General features: G+C 43.4%; 1 protein-coding gene across 1 annotated transcript in view; it reads left to right on the forward strand.

The window, feature by feature from the left end:
* The window catches only part of BCAP29 (B cell receptor associated protein 29), a 99,898-nt gene extending 83,014 nt beyond the window's left edge, over positions 1–16,884 (forward strand). Inside the window, exons 7-8 of the mRNA XM_068276285.1 lie at positions 13,551–13,651; positions 15,294–16,884. Of these exons, the coding sequence (XP_068132386.1) occupies positions 13,551–13,651; positions 15,294–15,329 (137 nt within the window). The 3' untranslated portion in view covers positions 15,330–16,884. The remainder of the gene's footprint in view (positions 1–13,550; positions 13,652–15,293) is intronic.
* Positions 16,885–17,345: the final 461 nt, after the last annotated feature.

Genomic DNA, 17,345 nt, shown 5'->3' on the forward strand with positions numbered 1-17,345 from the left:
ATAGTGGCCTCCCCTAGGTTGTGATTGATACGGTGCCCCTCCCCCTCTGTAATAGTGTTGTGGGGGGGTCTTTGGTGGTCCCCAATATCTATTTGGAGGAGTTCGTGGGTTCTTTTTAGGGGTCCTGGGGTTATAATACCTATTCGGTGTTCTCGGGGGGTGATATTTTGGTACAGGCTTTACCTGTTCCCCATCCTCAGAGGTATCAGATACTTGTATTACTACTTCTTTTTTCTTATTAGTCTGGCATCTGTACGCTGTCTTATTTTTAAACGCTTCCAAATCTTTTTCATATCTAAATTTCCTATCTTCTATTATAGTTTTTTCTGACTGTGTCAGTGAGTCACATAATTTTTGGGACAATTTTTTATATTCATCTCTTTCTTTATGGGGGTCAAGTTTTGTTTTTATGTCTTCTATTTCTTTAGATAGTCTTTCCAACCTTGCCGTCTTTCTTTTTATACTAATCCTTACCATAAGCAACCCACACTGAGTGAGCTGTTCCTCCCATTCCTGATCATTTATTTCATTTTCCTCTCCATCATCTGGTAATATGTCCCACCGAAATTTTTTTGGAACATACCCTTTGCCCACATATTTGTTCAATATTGCAATGTCCCACCATGTTGTTTGCTCCTTGTACATAGTATTCTGTAACTTTCTAAAGTTATCCTCTAAGGTGTTTTCATGAGGCCTACATTCATTACCCAAAGCATCATCAACATTAATATGCCTAGTTCTCCTGTACTCAAATACATCCATCATCAAGCTTGCTGTATAAATACTCAATATGAGGAAATGTCAAACACAGCGTTACACAGCGCTCAGATGAATATACCCGCAATTACCAATATGGTTCAAGGATGTATTTAAATAATCAATGTGATTTATATATACAGTACATAACTAAAAGGGTTCCTATGTTATAGACAGTCCTACGGGTACGCTTCTGAAACAAGGCTTGAGTTAGTCCTTTCTTATCAATAGTATTTCTCCTCCAGAAGCGCTCCACCATAGACAACAATGCTGTCACCACCACCAGGAACACCCTAAAGGATCCTCACTCACCAAATAAGGTGGGCCAGCAATGACATTGGCCTTATCTCGCCTCTGGGGTATTTGATAGGCTCCCCACACCCTGTGGCAGTCAGATGCTATCCAGATATCACCTCTCCTTTCTTCCTGAATGTGACCTCAATGCAAACAAATGCTATCATTGCGCAGGCATCTTAGCTTAAAAGGGTATTTATTAAAAAAGGTTCCACTCACATGTTACAGGTAGTTGGTAAGCCTGTGGAGTGTTTGCAAAAAACCATGATTGAAGTGGGAAAAAGGGAAAGAAGAGATCTATTACAGGGTAAAAGGGATCAAGGAGGTTCACAACAAAAATATCAAACTGCATTTATCACAGATTTTAGTACTAAACATAAGAATTTGGAGAGAATTATCTCGAGACATTGGGGTATTTTGTTGGAAGATGTGACTTTGAAAAAACTGCTGCCTGAGAAACCTAAAATGATATATAGGAAAGCCAATAATTTAAAAAACATATTGGCTCCTAGTTGTGTAAATCCACCAAAAGCCCCTCAGTTGATGCCTTGGCAGAGGAAAGGATTTTTCCCATGTGGGGGGTGCTTCTCGTGTAGAGGGGCCAAGGGAGTGAGAACAGATTGCTTCGTATCATTTCAGAATGGGAGATCCTTCAAGGTAGAACAAAACATCACATGTCATAGCAAAGGGGTAGTATATTTGCTTTGGTGTGGGTGTGGGAAGCAATATATAGGTCGGACCAAAAGGGAATTAACAGAGCGAATAGCTGAACATGTAAGGAACATAAGAAAGGGGGTGAGGGGGCATAGTGTATCCGAGCACTTTAGAAAAGAACATGACCGAGACCCAAGTGGGCTGAATTTTTGTGCAATTGAGAAGATAAACATACCATGGCGAGGGGGAAACAAGATTAGATTGATTTCAAGAAAGGAGACTGAGTGGATCTTCTTGATGGAAACCATGCAACCAAAGGGATTTAATGTGGAAATAGATCTCAACTGTTTTATTGATGACAGCTAAGAGAGGGAAGGAATTTTGCATGTGTGAAATAAAATAATATTATGGCAGTATGGGGTTAGGCCACTAGAGGGAGACAATATGAATATGTAAAATATGTAAATGAATGTACTGATTATAACCTCGTCCTTATGAAGATGTAAAATATGTACATGGAAAGAATGTGGAAATAGAGATTATGGAGATAATTTGGAAATAATGTGGGGATAGACAAATTAGAAAGAATGTGTTTATAAAGTAGAGGATTGAGTCTGGTGATATAAATGAAATATGATGTTATGTTGAATACGCTGCTTCTAATGTAAAAGCTTGTGGAGCGGAGGATGCTCCACAAATAATTTGAATGAAAATATGGTGAATTGTAGAGAAGTAACATGGGGTCACGTAATTTAGTTGGTATAATGTGATGTAAGATGATGTTTAAAATTAGCAAACATGTTAGGGGGAGTGAATCCAACACTGATCCTTATAGAAGGTTTTTTAATATGAATTTGTAATAAAGTTTTAAATAAAGTTTTTTATGTGTATAAAAGCCTCCCGGGCTCCGGAACGCACACTGACACGCAAGGAAGTGAGTTTCAAGTAGAGGGAGGCGTGTAGCGTAATGACGGCATGCGCACTGGCCGGGAAGCGGACGGAGCCTATTGGGAGGCGGGGGTGCGACGTCACAGAGGGGCGTAGCAAGACGCCTTATTACAGCAATCTCCGCATGGTGGCTCCATCCCCTGAATGAGTCATCTTCATGACGAAATCGATAGGGAGGAGCCACATGCGGAAGTAACACGGACAGTGTAGTGGGACGCGGTGGCGTGGTGGAGCGAGCAAGCCCTGGGATACCAGCACACGGCGGCCAGCCCGGGAGGCCGCACGGGGTGGAGCCCGTTCCTAACACTCCACAGGCTTACCAACTACCTGTAACATGTGAGTGGAACCTTTTTTAATAAATACCCTTTTAAGCTAAGATGCCTGCGCAATGATAGCATTTGTTTGCATTGAGGTCACATTCAGGAAGAAAGGAGAGGTGATATCTGGATAGCATCTGACTGCCACAGGGTGTGGGGAGCCTATCAAATACCCCAGAGGCGAGATAAGGCCAATGTCATTGCTGGCCCACCTTATTTGGTGAGTGAGGATCCTTTAGGGTGTTCCTGGTGGTGGTGACAGCATTGTTGTCTATGGTGGAGCGCTTCTGGAGGAGAAATACTACATGCTACAGGTTGTTTTGTAAAAACATCAAATCTAATGAAAATGCTTCTTTAAAAAAAAATGGTGATTGATGTGCACCCGTTGAGTGACAAATCATGTCCATTCTTTATTGCATTGTGCACAGGGAGGAGTTCAGCTATAGTACACATTTAAAACCACTTAACGACCAGGCTCCTTTTGCCTGATCTGTGCAGCGTGGGCTCTCCAGCCCACAGCACAGATCAGGTTTGCAGCATGGCGATCAGACTTCCCCCCCCCTTTTTTTTCCCCACTAGGGGGATGTCCTGCTGGGGGGGGGGGTCTGATCGTCGCCGGCTGCCTGTGATTTAAGGGGGGGCTCCTCAAAGCCCCCCTCCACAGCGATTTCCGCCCTCTCTGCCCTTCCCTCCCTCTCCCTCACGATATGGGCTGCGCAGGATGGATATCCGTCCTGCGCCGCCTAGGATAGGCTTCAGCCTATAGGATGCCGGCGATCCCCAACCAATCAGAGGCCGGGGATTGCCGTTCTCCTTTACGGCGCTGCTGCGCAGCAGCGACGTATGATGTAAACAGCGGGGATTTCTTCCCCGCGTGTTTACATTTAGCCTGCGAGCCGCGATCGGCGGCTCGCAGACTTTTCACGGAGACACCCTCCGTGAACTGACATGGAACGGTTTCCATGTAATTCCACTTACGATCAGCCACCACCTATCGGCGTTAGGCGGTCGTTAAGTGGATTAATTGAACTTTATCCCAATCAGTAGCTGATACCCCCTTTTACATGAGAAATCTATTGCTTTTCACAAACAGACCATCAGGGGGCGCTGTATGACTGATATTGTGGTGAAACCCCTCTCACAAGAAACTCTGCGGACCGTGGTACTCCTGGCAGTTTCCTGTCTGTGAATCTCATTGCATTGTGGGAAATATCTTTTTACAGCGGTTTCCAACTGCCAAAACAGCAAACAGCAGATACATCACCTGCCAACAGTAAAAATGTCACCATGTAATAAATGTAAGAATTTAAATCAGGGATTTAAAAGATTTTACAATGGGTAAACACTAAAGACTAAATCATTTATACATATTTATTGTAAAAATTATTACATTATTTTCACTGGGGCTCCTCTTTAAGGTTATTATACCTTTGTACTGCACCAAGCATTACAAAGCTATCAGGTGTAGAATCCATATGGAGTGGTGCAAGGTTTTATATCTTATCCGGTGAATATTCTTCAAGTGGACCTGAACTCTTGCACATCACAGAAGGAAAACATAGTGAAATGCACCCTGTATGTATTTAGAGAGTTTAGCCTTTTTAATTCCCCCTCATTTGTGTCTAATCACAAGTTGTAATTTGATCTCTCCCCTGTCACATGACTGCCATGGCAGAGATGACAGATAAGCTAATTTGAAAGCACAGTATGTTAACAACATGTCTTTTTCCATGAATCAGAAAGTAGAAACAGTGCAGATTTGGGCTACTTTCCCACCAGGACGTTGCGTTTTAGGGGAAGTTATGGTCGCATAACGTATCCCTAACGTAACGCCTGGTGGTGTTGGATGTGGACGTCAGACTGAGCCGCGTTGTGCAGCTCACTCTGGCGTCCGTGATGCCCTGTTGCATACTCTTGAACGCATGCGGCATCACGTGGTCCCGCCAGCCAATCGCCGCACAGGGCGGCCGCTCCAGGAAGTAAAACTGCACGTCACACCGTGCAGTGAATATTAATTAGCCATGTGGCTGGCCGAGGAGGAGGAGGGGAGACCTCCTCCTCCAATACTACTGAGCATGTGCAAACACGCAGCACTTTACCTTGATGTGCTGCATTACAATGTAACGCAACGTGGGCACTGTGAACAGCCCATTGATTTTTCATTTCTGTGCGGTGGGGATGCGTTACAGGCTGCACTAACGTGCGCCTGTAACGTCCCACTGTGAAAGCAGCCTTATTGCAGGATTTGTATCAGCTGTAAGAAAAATGTTTTTTTGTTTTAGGGCCGGTTCACACGGACGCTTGGCGGCGTCTACCGTCAAGCGTTCGGGACCCATCGGCTAAACTCTCCCATTCAAGTGAATAGGAGCGTTTAGCATTGTGCGGTTACCGTCGATTGCATAAACGCGGCGTTCTGATCCCGATTTAACGCATCGTTTCGGCCGTCCCTAGAAGCCGCATGCAACGTCCAGGGACGGCTAGCCGGCGCGGCTATATGTCCCCCTGCGGGGACGAGAAACGCTGATCGCGACGATCTCTGTACCGCCGCCACCGAACGGGACGTCACAGGACGACGCGACTTCCTGGCCACCCCAACGCCGCCTGCCGTCCGTGTGAACCAGCCCTAAAGGTTATCATGCTGTTGTGTATCTTTTAGAGCAGAGAGGACTGGTCCGCTTTAAAAATGGATATGTCACTTATATCATAACTGTTTAAATTTATTTTATGACTTTGATGAATTTTTTTTATATTTCGGTATAGAACAAAATTCTATATTTGCTAAGGAATAGTATTTTATTACAAATAATTAATAAAGCTTTTCATAGGAAAGATTGCCTGGTTAAAAATGTCAAGATGTGCCCAAGAGTTATTAAGGTGGCCACACACCATACATTTTTTTTTTTTAATATCTGTTCAAGTCAAGAATAGCAATCCATTTTTCTGACTGATTGTAACAATTCAAAAATCTGACCAATGTACCTCACACCTATGTTCAATGTTCTGCAATCGTGAATAAAATAATTGAAAGCTCAGAAAACATGATTGGAACTGTACATCAAGTAATTGACAATCCATCATACACCATACAATTCTTGATAAAGTTGGACTGAAATTTCCAACATGTCCAATCTCCAAAAATTGGAAAAAAAAACAAAAACAGGAAATTCGATCGGATTTATCGATAGAATACATAGAACAGGACAACCAATCAAAATTATCGAAAAATCGCATCCTTTAATTGCATGGTGTGTGGTATGCTTATTTCATCGTTAACTTGTAATCTATACATGAAGAGGAAGGGAGTACAGGTACAGGTACATAAGTGGCACATATGACTATGCAGAAGACAGAAGTCCAGCAGTCATGGTGGGGATGTTGTGCATGAGTGTGATGTAGGACCTAGCTCTGTGTCCTGCTGTCAGGGCTTAGCTTTTTTCTGTGTCACATTGTGTCCCTTCCTGCCTTTTCCTATCGATCACCTGGTGACATTGTCATCACTTGGTGACATTGTTATCAGCCTCTCCCTCAGTCCCAGAAATAGTGGGCATCTTCTAGAAATCTTCAGTAGATAGGATAGCTTGTCTAAAGGGGCCCATACACCTAACGATTTTCCCACCGATATACGGCCGATTCGATCACAGTGATCGAATCAGCTGTGAAATCGCCGCACACACCGCTGACAGAACGATAGATTTCCGTCCGAAATCGATAGTTCCCGTCTAACCGTCCGTGTGAAAGATTTTTCTCGATCGCCGGCAGGTCGGGAGTGCGTCGATAGCGGCGTTCGAATGCCCGACGACCGACGCAATACAGCAGGTATACATTACGTGTTCCGGCCGGCGCGTATCCCCACTGTCACCACTGTCTTCTTTCCGCGCTGGATTCCGGACCGGCTGCAGCTACACAGAACTTCCTGTCCCGGCAGGAAGTTTAAACAGTAGAGCGCCCTCTACTGTTTAAACTTCCCCTGGACAGGAAGTTCAGTAGCTGCAGGAACGGTCTGGAGCCCATAGCGGAGAAGAAGACAGCGAGGACCAGGGGACTCGCGGCGGCCGGAACAGGTAATGTATGCGGGGGGGGGGGGCAACAGCGGCAGCTCCTCAGATTGTGATCGGTTTCAGGCTGAAATCGATTCACAATCTGTTTGCAGTAAAGGTGGCCATACGATCCCTCTCTGATCAGATTCGATCAGAGCGGGATCTATCTGTTGGTTGAATCTGATGGCAAATCGAACAGTGTATGGCCACCTTAAGCAGAGCTTTTGCCCAAATACTATCACTGTTATGCTGGCCATACACTCGTTAGATTAGCAGCAGATACATCTCTGATCTATCTGATGTGTTTAGGAACATTTTTTACTAGGAACAGATTTCCAATAGATTTCAGTATGACATCTATTGAAAATCGAAACATTTGGACACAACAGAAGATAATTTTAGACCTCAATTTTTCCAAAAATACAAACATTCTTTATTAGTGGCCATCAATGTGACACATGATCAACACAAAAATTAAAATCCAAGCGTTGAAAACACACAATATTGGACTTCACAGACTTCCCCTCATCCATCCAAGGGGTTCCAATCCACTCTCATACCCACACTTACATGCATCCCATAGATACAATAATAATGGCTGCCTATATACAGCTGCAGCTAGCCTGCATGCTAAGTTGGTTGAGCTTATTAGACTTTGACCATGGTAAACAGCAATGGTTCATTGTGTGTATTTAACGCTTGGATTTTAATTTAATTTTTGTGTTGATCGTGTGTCACATTGATGGCCACTAATAAAGATTTTTTGTATTTTTGGAAAAATTGAGGTCTAAAACTTATGTACTTTATTGAACATGGTATACATCAATATGTGTGCACACTAGAAATGGCCCGAACCTCTGATTTTTGGTTTGCAAACCGCGAACTTCCTGACAATCTTGGGAGTTGATGGGACGTGCCTTCTTCTGAGCACTGTACTTTGGTCCAGGGCCGCACAAAATCACATAATCACGACCTCGCACAGACCTGCCGGGTGGCCTTCCTCTGGGTCTGCCTCTACCTCTACCTGTTTTGTCCGTTTTTGTCCATATCGGGGGGGGGGGGGGGGTGAAGCGAAAGGTATGCACTGACTTGAGTAATACAATGTGCAGTCACACAGGTGCAGTTAACAGGTATGCACGGAGTGGTATATCACACTGCGTGCACTCACGTAGGTAGGTGGGTGCACTGAACACAACAGGTAGGTATATGCAGTGATGGGTATTACAAATGTGCACCTGTGACACACGCGTACCATGAACAGGTACAATGACTGGTGATATTAAATATCACGTTTCGTGCGCTCACGCAGATAGGTGGGTGCTCTGAAGTGAACAGGTAGGTATATGCAGTGATGGGTATTATAATGTGCACCTGTCACACACAGACAGGTACCAGACAGGCACAGTGACACTGCGTGCACTCACATAGGTAGGTGGGTTTTAGTTTTTAGCATATTAGTGTACATGCTGCACCTAACAGGCATTGTAGCTGTGTGCAGTGCAGAGCATATGTTGTATCTCTCTGCTGCCACAGTGCACTGTTGATTAGAAGAGAAGGCTACCACAACAAAGCAATTAGTGCGATCAACTTAAAAACAAACAGTCCTGCCTATAATATCCAAATATCCAAATCTCCCCTGTGCTGTCCCTCACTTTATATTGCACAGCTACCTGCCTGACCCCCTCTCTCCTCGCTCTCAAAACCTTCTCTTCCTTCCATGTGTCGGGATGTGATCAATGTTTAATTGCTTCAGATGGCCTCTTACCATAAAACATTATCTTTGGCTATCTGCCAAGCACTGTTCTGCTCCATGGAGAGGGGAGGGTAGAGGACAAATGGGAGCAGTATAGTACAGTAAGGATTTGGTATGGTTTTCCAGCATTCCCCATCGCTATTGAAGTGTTGTCGGGCCTCAGGGAACACCTGCACACTTGGAAAAGCTGCCTGAAACAATTGTTTCATGCTGCCTGAGCTGCAAGTGTGTAGAGGCCCTACGTTTCAGGTTTTTAGGCATGGATGTAAAAGCAGTAGGACTACTTGGCAACTAGTGATTAGTTTACTTGGCAACTAGTCATTAGTAATTGATTCAGAATGAGGCCTGGGACCCACTAGCAGCCTTTCTAAGTGCTTGTGATTTGAAAATCTCTTGTTAATGTAATGCTACGTGAGTAATGCTGCTTGAGGGCTGTAATTTTTAAAAATCCCCTATAGTATTAAGCAAGAGCTTTACAAATCACTAGCAGTTAGAAAAGGCTGCTAGTGGGTCCCAGGCTTTAAGGTGGCCACACACAATACAATAAAATGATCCGATTTTTACGGCAATTCGATAAAAACGATCGGATCTCCCGAAAAATTGAAAGCTTTTTTTTCATTCGACTGAAAAATTTGATCGGATTTCCCATTTTCTTCGATTTTTATCAATCCGGAATGCCAGATATTTTTCTTCAATCTTTCTAAAGATTGTATGGTATGTGTTAGATTGTCAATTTATTAATGTACACACCCTAGCAATTTTGTCCGTTTACAATAAGTCTATCATAATTGGGGGAAAAATTGGTCATATTTTTGAAATGTTACAATCAGTCAGAAAAATTGATTGTAATTCTTAAATTGAACAGATATTTAAAAAAATTGTATGGTGTGTGGCCACCTTTAGCCTAATATCAGTTGGTGTAGTGCTAAAGCAAGTGACTTCTGCCATCCTCTTATCTAAAAGACCAGTGGCGTAGCTAAGGAGCTGTGGGCCCCGATGCAAGTTTTACAATGGGGCCCCCCAAGCACTCTATACATAGCAATTGATACGGTGCACCAAAACCTGCCAATGGCAACTACAGAGTCAGAGGTGCAAGGAAGGGATGGGAAACAGTTTGTTAATGATTACCACTATTCAAAGTATCTATAGAAGTGATTATTATGAGCACAGGACCAATAGAGAGCTAATACTGTAGTTGAGGGAGGGCCCTCTGATATAATAAACCTGAGGCTATAGTAAACTCAGGCTATAGTAAACAAAAAGTTTTCCTGTAGTAGTCAAGCATACTGAAAACCAATAATTATTACAATGAGTAGGAAGAAATGTCCTTCCTTTTCAGATCGTATTACCTTTGAAAATTATGAGCGCATAATATGAATAAATAAGAATAGTAAGCATGTCTCATAAATCTAATTTGGTAAGCTAAGAAGTCAGTCATAATTGTCTCTGAAGAAAGACCTTTGCTGATGTATTAGCACATATCCAAAACATTGGAACAATGTGCAGTGTTGTTTTGTTGATGGCTACATAGCGTGTCCTTTTGATGAGAGATAATAGCGTTTATACTTGAAACAAAGGTAGTGTGCCTGCTCTTGTAAAACAACATAAAGGATACATTTGGCTCATATTACAGATACTGTATGGAGAGCCTGAGAGTTTTCTTCTAGGTAAAATGATTCTATGAAGATAACCTAGCACAGAAATACCATGGACTTCATGTGCACAACACAACTTGTTCTCTACAACCATGTGACATCAGTCAGTGGGATTATAATTCAGATGGTTGTATAATATAACTAATAAAATGTAATACTGAACTTCAAGGGGCAATAAAACTGAAAGCTGGCCAAATTTATTTTTACTTTTTCTGAGATAGGAGCTTCCAGCAGTGCAGATGTAGGATATTTGGCATCTTTTTCACCTCAGAGGTAGAGAGCCAACTCTTGTGTGGGATGGAGGTAGATTTTATTTTTGATGTAATGTGCAGAAAGTACAACAGTAATACCTAACTAAACCTCACCCACTGTTGAAAATGTCTGATAAGTGTGTTCCTGTATCATATTCAGTCTACCATCACCTGCAAAATTAATCGCAACCTAAAAACGCCAAGCTCAGCCTACAAAAATGCAAACACAAAATGATTCTGGGATAGGTGCTCCCAGGAGCACTTCGAACCATGAGAGCCACAGTGGTAGATAGATAAGGGGGTGAGGGTAATTACTTTAGAGGGTAATAGGAACGGTACAGGGAGAAAAAAACATTTTAGGAGGAAAAATTCAATACCTAGTATATTTGAGGAGGGAATTAGTAACATTTAATCTTGGATCCACTTTACAGAATGTCCCTTTTACCAAGTCCTTTTAAATATGATGGTACTGTAAAAGTACAAGATATTTAATAAAGTACATCATGGTCTGTCATTTTTTTTTTCTGTGGTCATAGGAGGAGTGGTTTACATTTTCAATGCTCCCCAAGTGCTGTATCTTTCTAGAAGTAGTTATTATAACTAGTACACTAGGTTCAAATTGGCACTAGATTTATAAATAAACACACCCATGACACTGTTTGAAGGGGAGCGCAGGTCTATGAGAGGTAATGTAACTGTTTGGAAGGGACAGCCTAAACTTTGTGTGACACGTGGATGATTAGATAAGATGCCCTACCCAAGGGTTCTAAATGCAATACGTAAGCCAACTGAGCAGATGTTCCCATTTTTAATTGTAAAACATCAATGACCTGTGGAAAAACTCCTGCCTTTATAGCTTGAACTGTCTTTATCATTGTGCTGTTTCTACATTAAGTACATTAAAAGACACATCCGAGCTCATTTAAAATAAAAAATAAAAAATCCACCTACCTGGGGCTTCCTCCAGCCCCTGCCAGCCATCATGTGCCCTCGCCGCAGCTCCGCTCAAGGCCGGTGGCCCAGGGTCCCCTCTGGCGCAGGATGTCCACTGCACCTGCGCAAGCGGCTCTCAGTCGCACTGACATCATCCGAACTGTACTGCGCAGGCGCAGTAGTTCTGCGCCTGCACAGTACAGTCCGGATGACCTCAGCGCGACCAGTGAGCCACATGCTGGAGTGCAGGAGAAGCTGACCTGGAAGCCGTCCTGGTAAGGTCGGCATCCCCACCGGAGGGGCCCGGGAGCCACCGAAGCTGCAGCGAGGGCACAGGACAGATGCAGGGGGCTGGAGGAAGCCCCAGGTAAGTGGATTTTTTATTTTTAAACTGCTCGGACCTTCCCTTTAAGTACCTTGATTGCTGGAGAGAGAACAGTGGCCAATTTTACTTGGAGGACCAAAGCTGTAAAAATGGCAGTGTGAAAGAGTCCTTAATGAAAACCTCTGTGAAAGTACTGAAAGGATTGGGGGATGTCCGGGTCAATAACTCACCTGCTCACCTGTAAATTAATATATGTAAAAAAAATCTGCGCCCATTCGGCTCCCCAAAGTATTTCAGAAGCTCTGTGGTCAGCCCACCTGCGTTGCTGTGTCCCATCCGCAGCTTGGCAGCCACCTATTAGGCAGCTCTTTGCCAAACTCGGGACGGACCAACGTAACACAGGTGGGGGTGACCACAGAGCTTTGACAACACTTTAGAAAAAAAGGCTACTGCAGTTTTGTAGAGCAGACGTTTTGCAGTTTTGATTTACAGGCGAGCGGGGGAGTTATCCCCGCACCCTCCGATCCTTTTGAGTACTTTTACAGATGTTTACATTAAGGGTTCTTCAAATTTACAATATTGGTACTCTTTAAGCTTACCATACACTGGTCACTTATGAATTGATAATCATAATAAGTCAGTTGATCCCTTAACAATTGGAATTCCATCAGATAATCTATTCCTTCCTTATGCTGGACATACACTAGTCGTTTCCTCCTTATCAATCGAGCCGCTGATGGCTCGATTGAGAATATCCGACAGGTCCTATGACCAGCCAGATAGATTCTCCCGCTCAATCCCCACAGGCGGACAATAGCAGGGAATCGAGTGGAAGATAAAGAGCGCCCGTGGGGACGAGCGGGGATCGATCCGGGCGCCGGCGGGGACGAGCGGGGCTGTGCCGGGATCGAGCCAGCGGTTCGATCCGGTGCATAATTGCATCCGTGTATGCCCAGCATTACATTGCATGTCCAATCTTGATACTTTTCATGATGCAGTGCACTGCTATGGGCCATGGATCCCCCCACTGCTTATGCCTTGCTTCCATTGCACATAGATTTTACAACATGTCCACACTTTACATCGATCAAAATTAAATCCATTGGATATGCTGGAGCAGTAACAACCATCAGATTAGATCAGATTGAAATGGACAGGTATTGAATGGCAAAATTCATACATGTATGGCCAGCCTTAAGCTAGCCACACATGGATTGCGACCCGATGTGGCAAAGTCATTGATCTTGTGCTGCTCAGAATCTGATCAGAGAGGGATCGATTCCTACCACACACTGCACATTGATTTTCAGTAAATTCCAGCAGAGAACCTATTGAAAATGAATTGAACCACAGCAGTGCACTGCTCGATGCACTGTAACGCTATGGGCCATCGGTCTACTGCTGCTCTTGCCCCACCCTTGGATTTTCTGTCCAATCCAATTGACAGATTTGATGCATTTTGTTACGAATTGATTGAATTTATGATTGATCTAACATTTTGGGGCATAGATTTCTAGCAGATCCGGTGATAAAATACACCAGGAATTGAACTGAAAAATAAAGTGTGGGTACCATTAGCTGTGTGCATCTGGGAGCTTTTGTAACACTGTTTGTTCTCTTATTTCAGCACTTTCCAAATCACAAGCTGAAGTTGTTGCACAGAATAAGCAGACTGAAGGTCTTACAAGAGAGTATGATCGCCTCCTGAAAGAGCATGAGCAGTTACAGGTCTGTATAGTATGTGGTTTTCAGGATATTTTGATGTGAGATTTTAATGTTGACTGGCCAGTTGCATTTCCTCAAAGTCAGGCTCTCGTAAGACGAATCAGGTCTTCTGACCTAGATTTTCCTTACACCAAGCTGCTCCAGACACAATGTATGTTGTGTCTTGGTATAATGTCATCCATGTCAGCAGTACCCTCTACTTGCCAGAATAGAAGGTGACATCCTAGCACACATGAACTGTCATGAGACAGAGCAGTGTCCGCCCAGATGTTCTAGACATGCTGAAGCTGGCATTGTAACTCTCTGCACCATGCAGATAAAACCAACTATTACTGGCCTCATCAACTGCAATGGAGAGCATGCCTATGGCAGTGAAATTGGGAGAATCTGCAGCTGGTGCAAGGACAATAAGTTGTAGAATGGATTGTAGACTTCCAGAAAAACTCTTCCATGTTGTACCCTGTTCTTATTGATGAGACCGAAGTCTTAGGGTATCATATTCTCCCATTGTTCCCCACTGAGTTGTGGGTATAATAGAAAGCAAATTAACTTTTGTTGCTCTACTTTAACATAAATATAATTTATTGAATGCTGTCCCAGCCTTGCATGCAATCCCTGCTCAGTTGTGTCAGTCGGCTCTTCTGTGCATACGTGGAGGGGGCTGCGCATGCACAGAAGAGCCGACTGACGTGACTGAGCAGGAATACCGGGGCTGATTGCGGCTGAACTGAGGCACCCAGGAGGACGGTGGGAGGCACATCCGTGCTTATGGGGCTGGAGAAAGCCCTGGGTGGGTATAAAATACTTTTAACTGTTGATCTCTGGTACACTTTAAAGGGAACCTTAACTGGTGGGGGGAAAAAATTCACTTACCTGGGGGCTTTCCCAAGCCTCCTACAGCCGTCCTGTGCCCGCGCCGGTCCTTCGGTGCCCTCCGGTCTCCCTCCGCGGCTAAGTTTCGTTTTCGGGCGACTGCCAGTCGTCCTCGGGCAAAGCGTCCTCTTCTTCCGCATTCCCCGTCGTAAAGAGCCGTAAAGCGCGTCCGCATGACGCAAAACGCGTACGCGCTTTACGGCTCTTTACGACTGGGAATGCGTAAGAAGAGGACGCTTTGCCCGAAGACGACTGGCAGTCGGCCGAAAACGAAACTTAGCCGCGGAGGGAGACCGGAGGGCACCGAAGGACCGGCGCGGGCACAGGTAAGTGAATTTTTTCCCCCACCGGTTAAGGTTCTCTTTAAGCTGCACATCAACGCTTCACTGTGAATTTAACCTAACATTAACTTGGTCCTTAGAACTTGCTGTATTCCTTACTGTATCAGCTATAACCCAAATATTGCTTTTAATTTTACCCCTTTTACTGCTATGGCTGGATACTGGTTAAGGGCACCAAATCCTGGCTCCACTTATTCAGTAAGCAAGCAAGCATTATTCAGTAAGGAGTCATTGGGCAAGACTCCATAATACTGTCTACTGAGCGTGCCATCAGTGGGTGCAGCTCTCAAGCGCTTTGATTCTGACAGTAGAAATGCGCTGTACAAATGTTAGAATTATTATTATTACTGCGGATAGCCAAACAACAATCCCAGTGCAATGAGGCAGTCTCCTTCTACTATTGTTATAGCTCTTTATTTCTCTTTCCACAGAATATCAAGGAAGAACCTGACAAGAAAGACCAGTAATTCATGCGCTCACTATTTCTGCAAGTAACTGAAAGGATGTGAAAAGCCGTTTTTTATTTTTGCCAAAAGTTAGAAAAAAATAGACGATTTTTGTTTGTTAATTTTATTTGTCCATTTTACGTGACCCTGAAGTGTCACTGAGCAATATAAACAGAGCATATGACTGAATTGGAGGTTGGTGTGAGTAAAAGCTGTATAACAAAATGATTGATCCAGAGAGATGCCTGAGAGAATGATAGGCAAATCAGTACTGTTACTAAGAACGTAAGGAAGTCCTCTCCAATTAGCTCTATTTGTCCTTTAAAGGGATAGATGGCTCCACTGACTCAACTGAGATTATTTCATGACTTCTATAGCGCCAACATCTTCAATGACTCTACAAAAGACTATATGTAACTTGCACATAGAATGATGAACGTACAAATGGTGACACAATTAAGCAGCTCACTCTGTAAAATGTACATCGAGTTGGAATAGCAATGTGGAAACAGTATACGAAGCAGTACTGGAAAAAACTAGTAAGATGGCCTTGCCCTTATGAGCTTAAAATCTAAAGCCCCCTGCACATGCATGCATTAGGAGTGTTGCCTGCAGGGATCGCGGGCAGGACGGTTGACGTGTGGCGCACAACGCATCGGGTTCCATCAGGTGGGGTGAGCAGAAGAACACACTGGGGCTGCGGGTGCCACATACACGCTCTAAATTTTTACTTGAGGGGATCTTTATTGGCCGGGTTATGGTTGCATAGCTTTAGGCTATGCAGGAGCTCTGCTGTCATTTCTTCTTTGATTTATTACAGCTGCTCCAGTTTCTCACAGTGCTGAGAATGTAGGCATGGAGTTTTTTTCACTGTAGGTTCCCTCAGATTGTCATTTATTATCCTATCCTATATTATATGCTCTGCATTTGTGATCCAATATTGCTTCTGAACCACTTTAAACATTTGAATACACTTTCTGAATGTGTTAAAATCACTGTTTTACCTCTGTCACTGAATTTTATCTTGTTACTGAATGTAGATTTCGTATAATCACTGAACAAATCTAGCAAACATTTGTCCTTTAAAAGATTTCTGTAATGAGCACTTGCTTAAAGCGGACCTGAACTCAGAGCTTTCTCGCTGCTCTAAAAGATACGCAACATAATAACCTTTTAAAGAAAAACATTTCTTTGTTACAAAGCTAATACAAATCCTACAATAGAACTACATTGTTTCTACTTCCTGCTTTCATTGAAGCAGACATATTGTTTACAGCCTGTGCTTTCAAATTTGCATATCTGCCTTATCTGACTTGGCAGTCAGGTGACACAGGGGAGAGATCAAATTACAACTTGTGATTAGACACAGATGAGGGGGGGAATTAGACAGGCTAAACTTTCTAAATACATACAGGGGGCATTTCTCACTGTTTTCCTTCGGTCCTCTGCTAGAGTTCAGGTCCACTTTAAGAATTTAATATATCTGGGTATAGTGCAATGCCAGATAAATGTAGATGGATTCTCACCATTCACCTACTGTGGTAATATAAAGAAAGATAAAAATGTAAACCACCAATCCCAGTGTGTGAATTACTTTTGAATAACTTAATAATTGATAAATAGGCTTTTCTCCCCTGGTGTTTATAAAGAACATTTCAGAGAAAGGTATGCTGTGAAAATATTATTTTGTTTAGCAGAACACCTACAGTAGGCTTTGATGTTTCTGCAGCCTCTGTTAGGAGCCCCCCTCCCTCCTCATTTCCCCCTCATACATGAGGCTGGAAAACCCCTTTAAAACCCGGGCTCCTGTTTCACAGGACTGAAGGATTTTTTTCATGACTCCTCCTTTTAATTGCGTTGGGAGTTTTGCTTTAGGTTCTTGCCACAGTTTTGTAGTCCTATAACCGGTTTAGTATCAATTCTTGAATGGCCACTAAACCCAAAATGTTAGATTTCCGTAAAGAACCACTACCTCGAAACATTATATTTTCAAACACCCCCACAGTAGTTATAGCAACCATACAAAATATTGACAGT

This window comes from Hyperolius riggenbachi, chromosome 3 (assembly GCF_040937935.1).
Source record: "Hyperolius riggenbachi isolate aHypRig1 chromosome 3, aHypRig1.pri, whole genome shotgun sequence".
In the NCBI taxonomy this organism is placed as follows: domain Eukaryota; kingdom Metazoa; phylum Chordata; class Amphibia; order Anura; family Hyperoliidae; genus Hyperolius; species Hyperolius riggenbachi.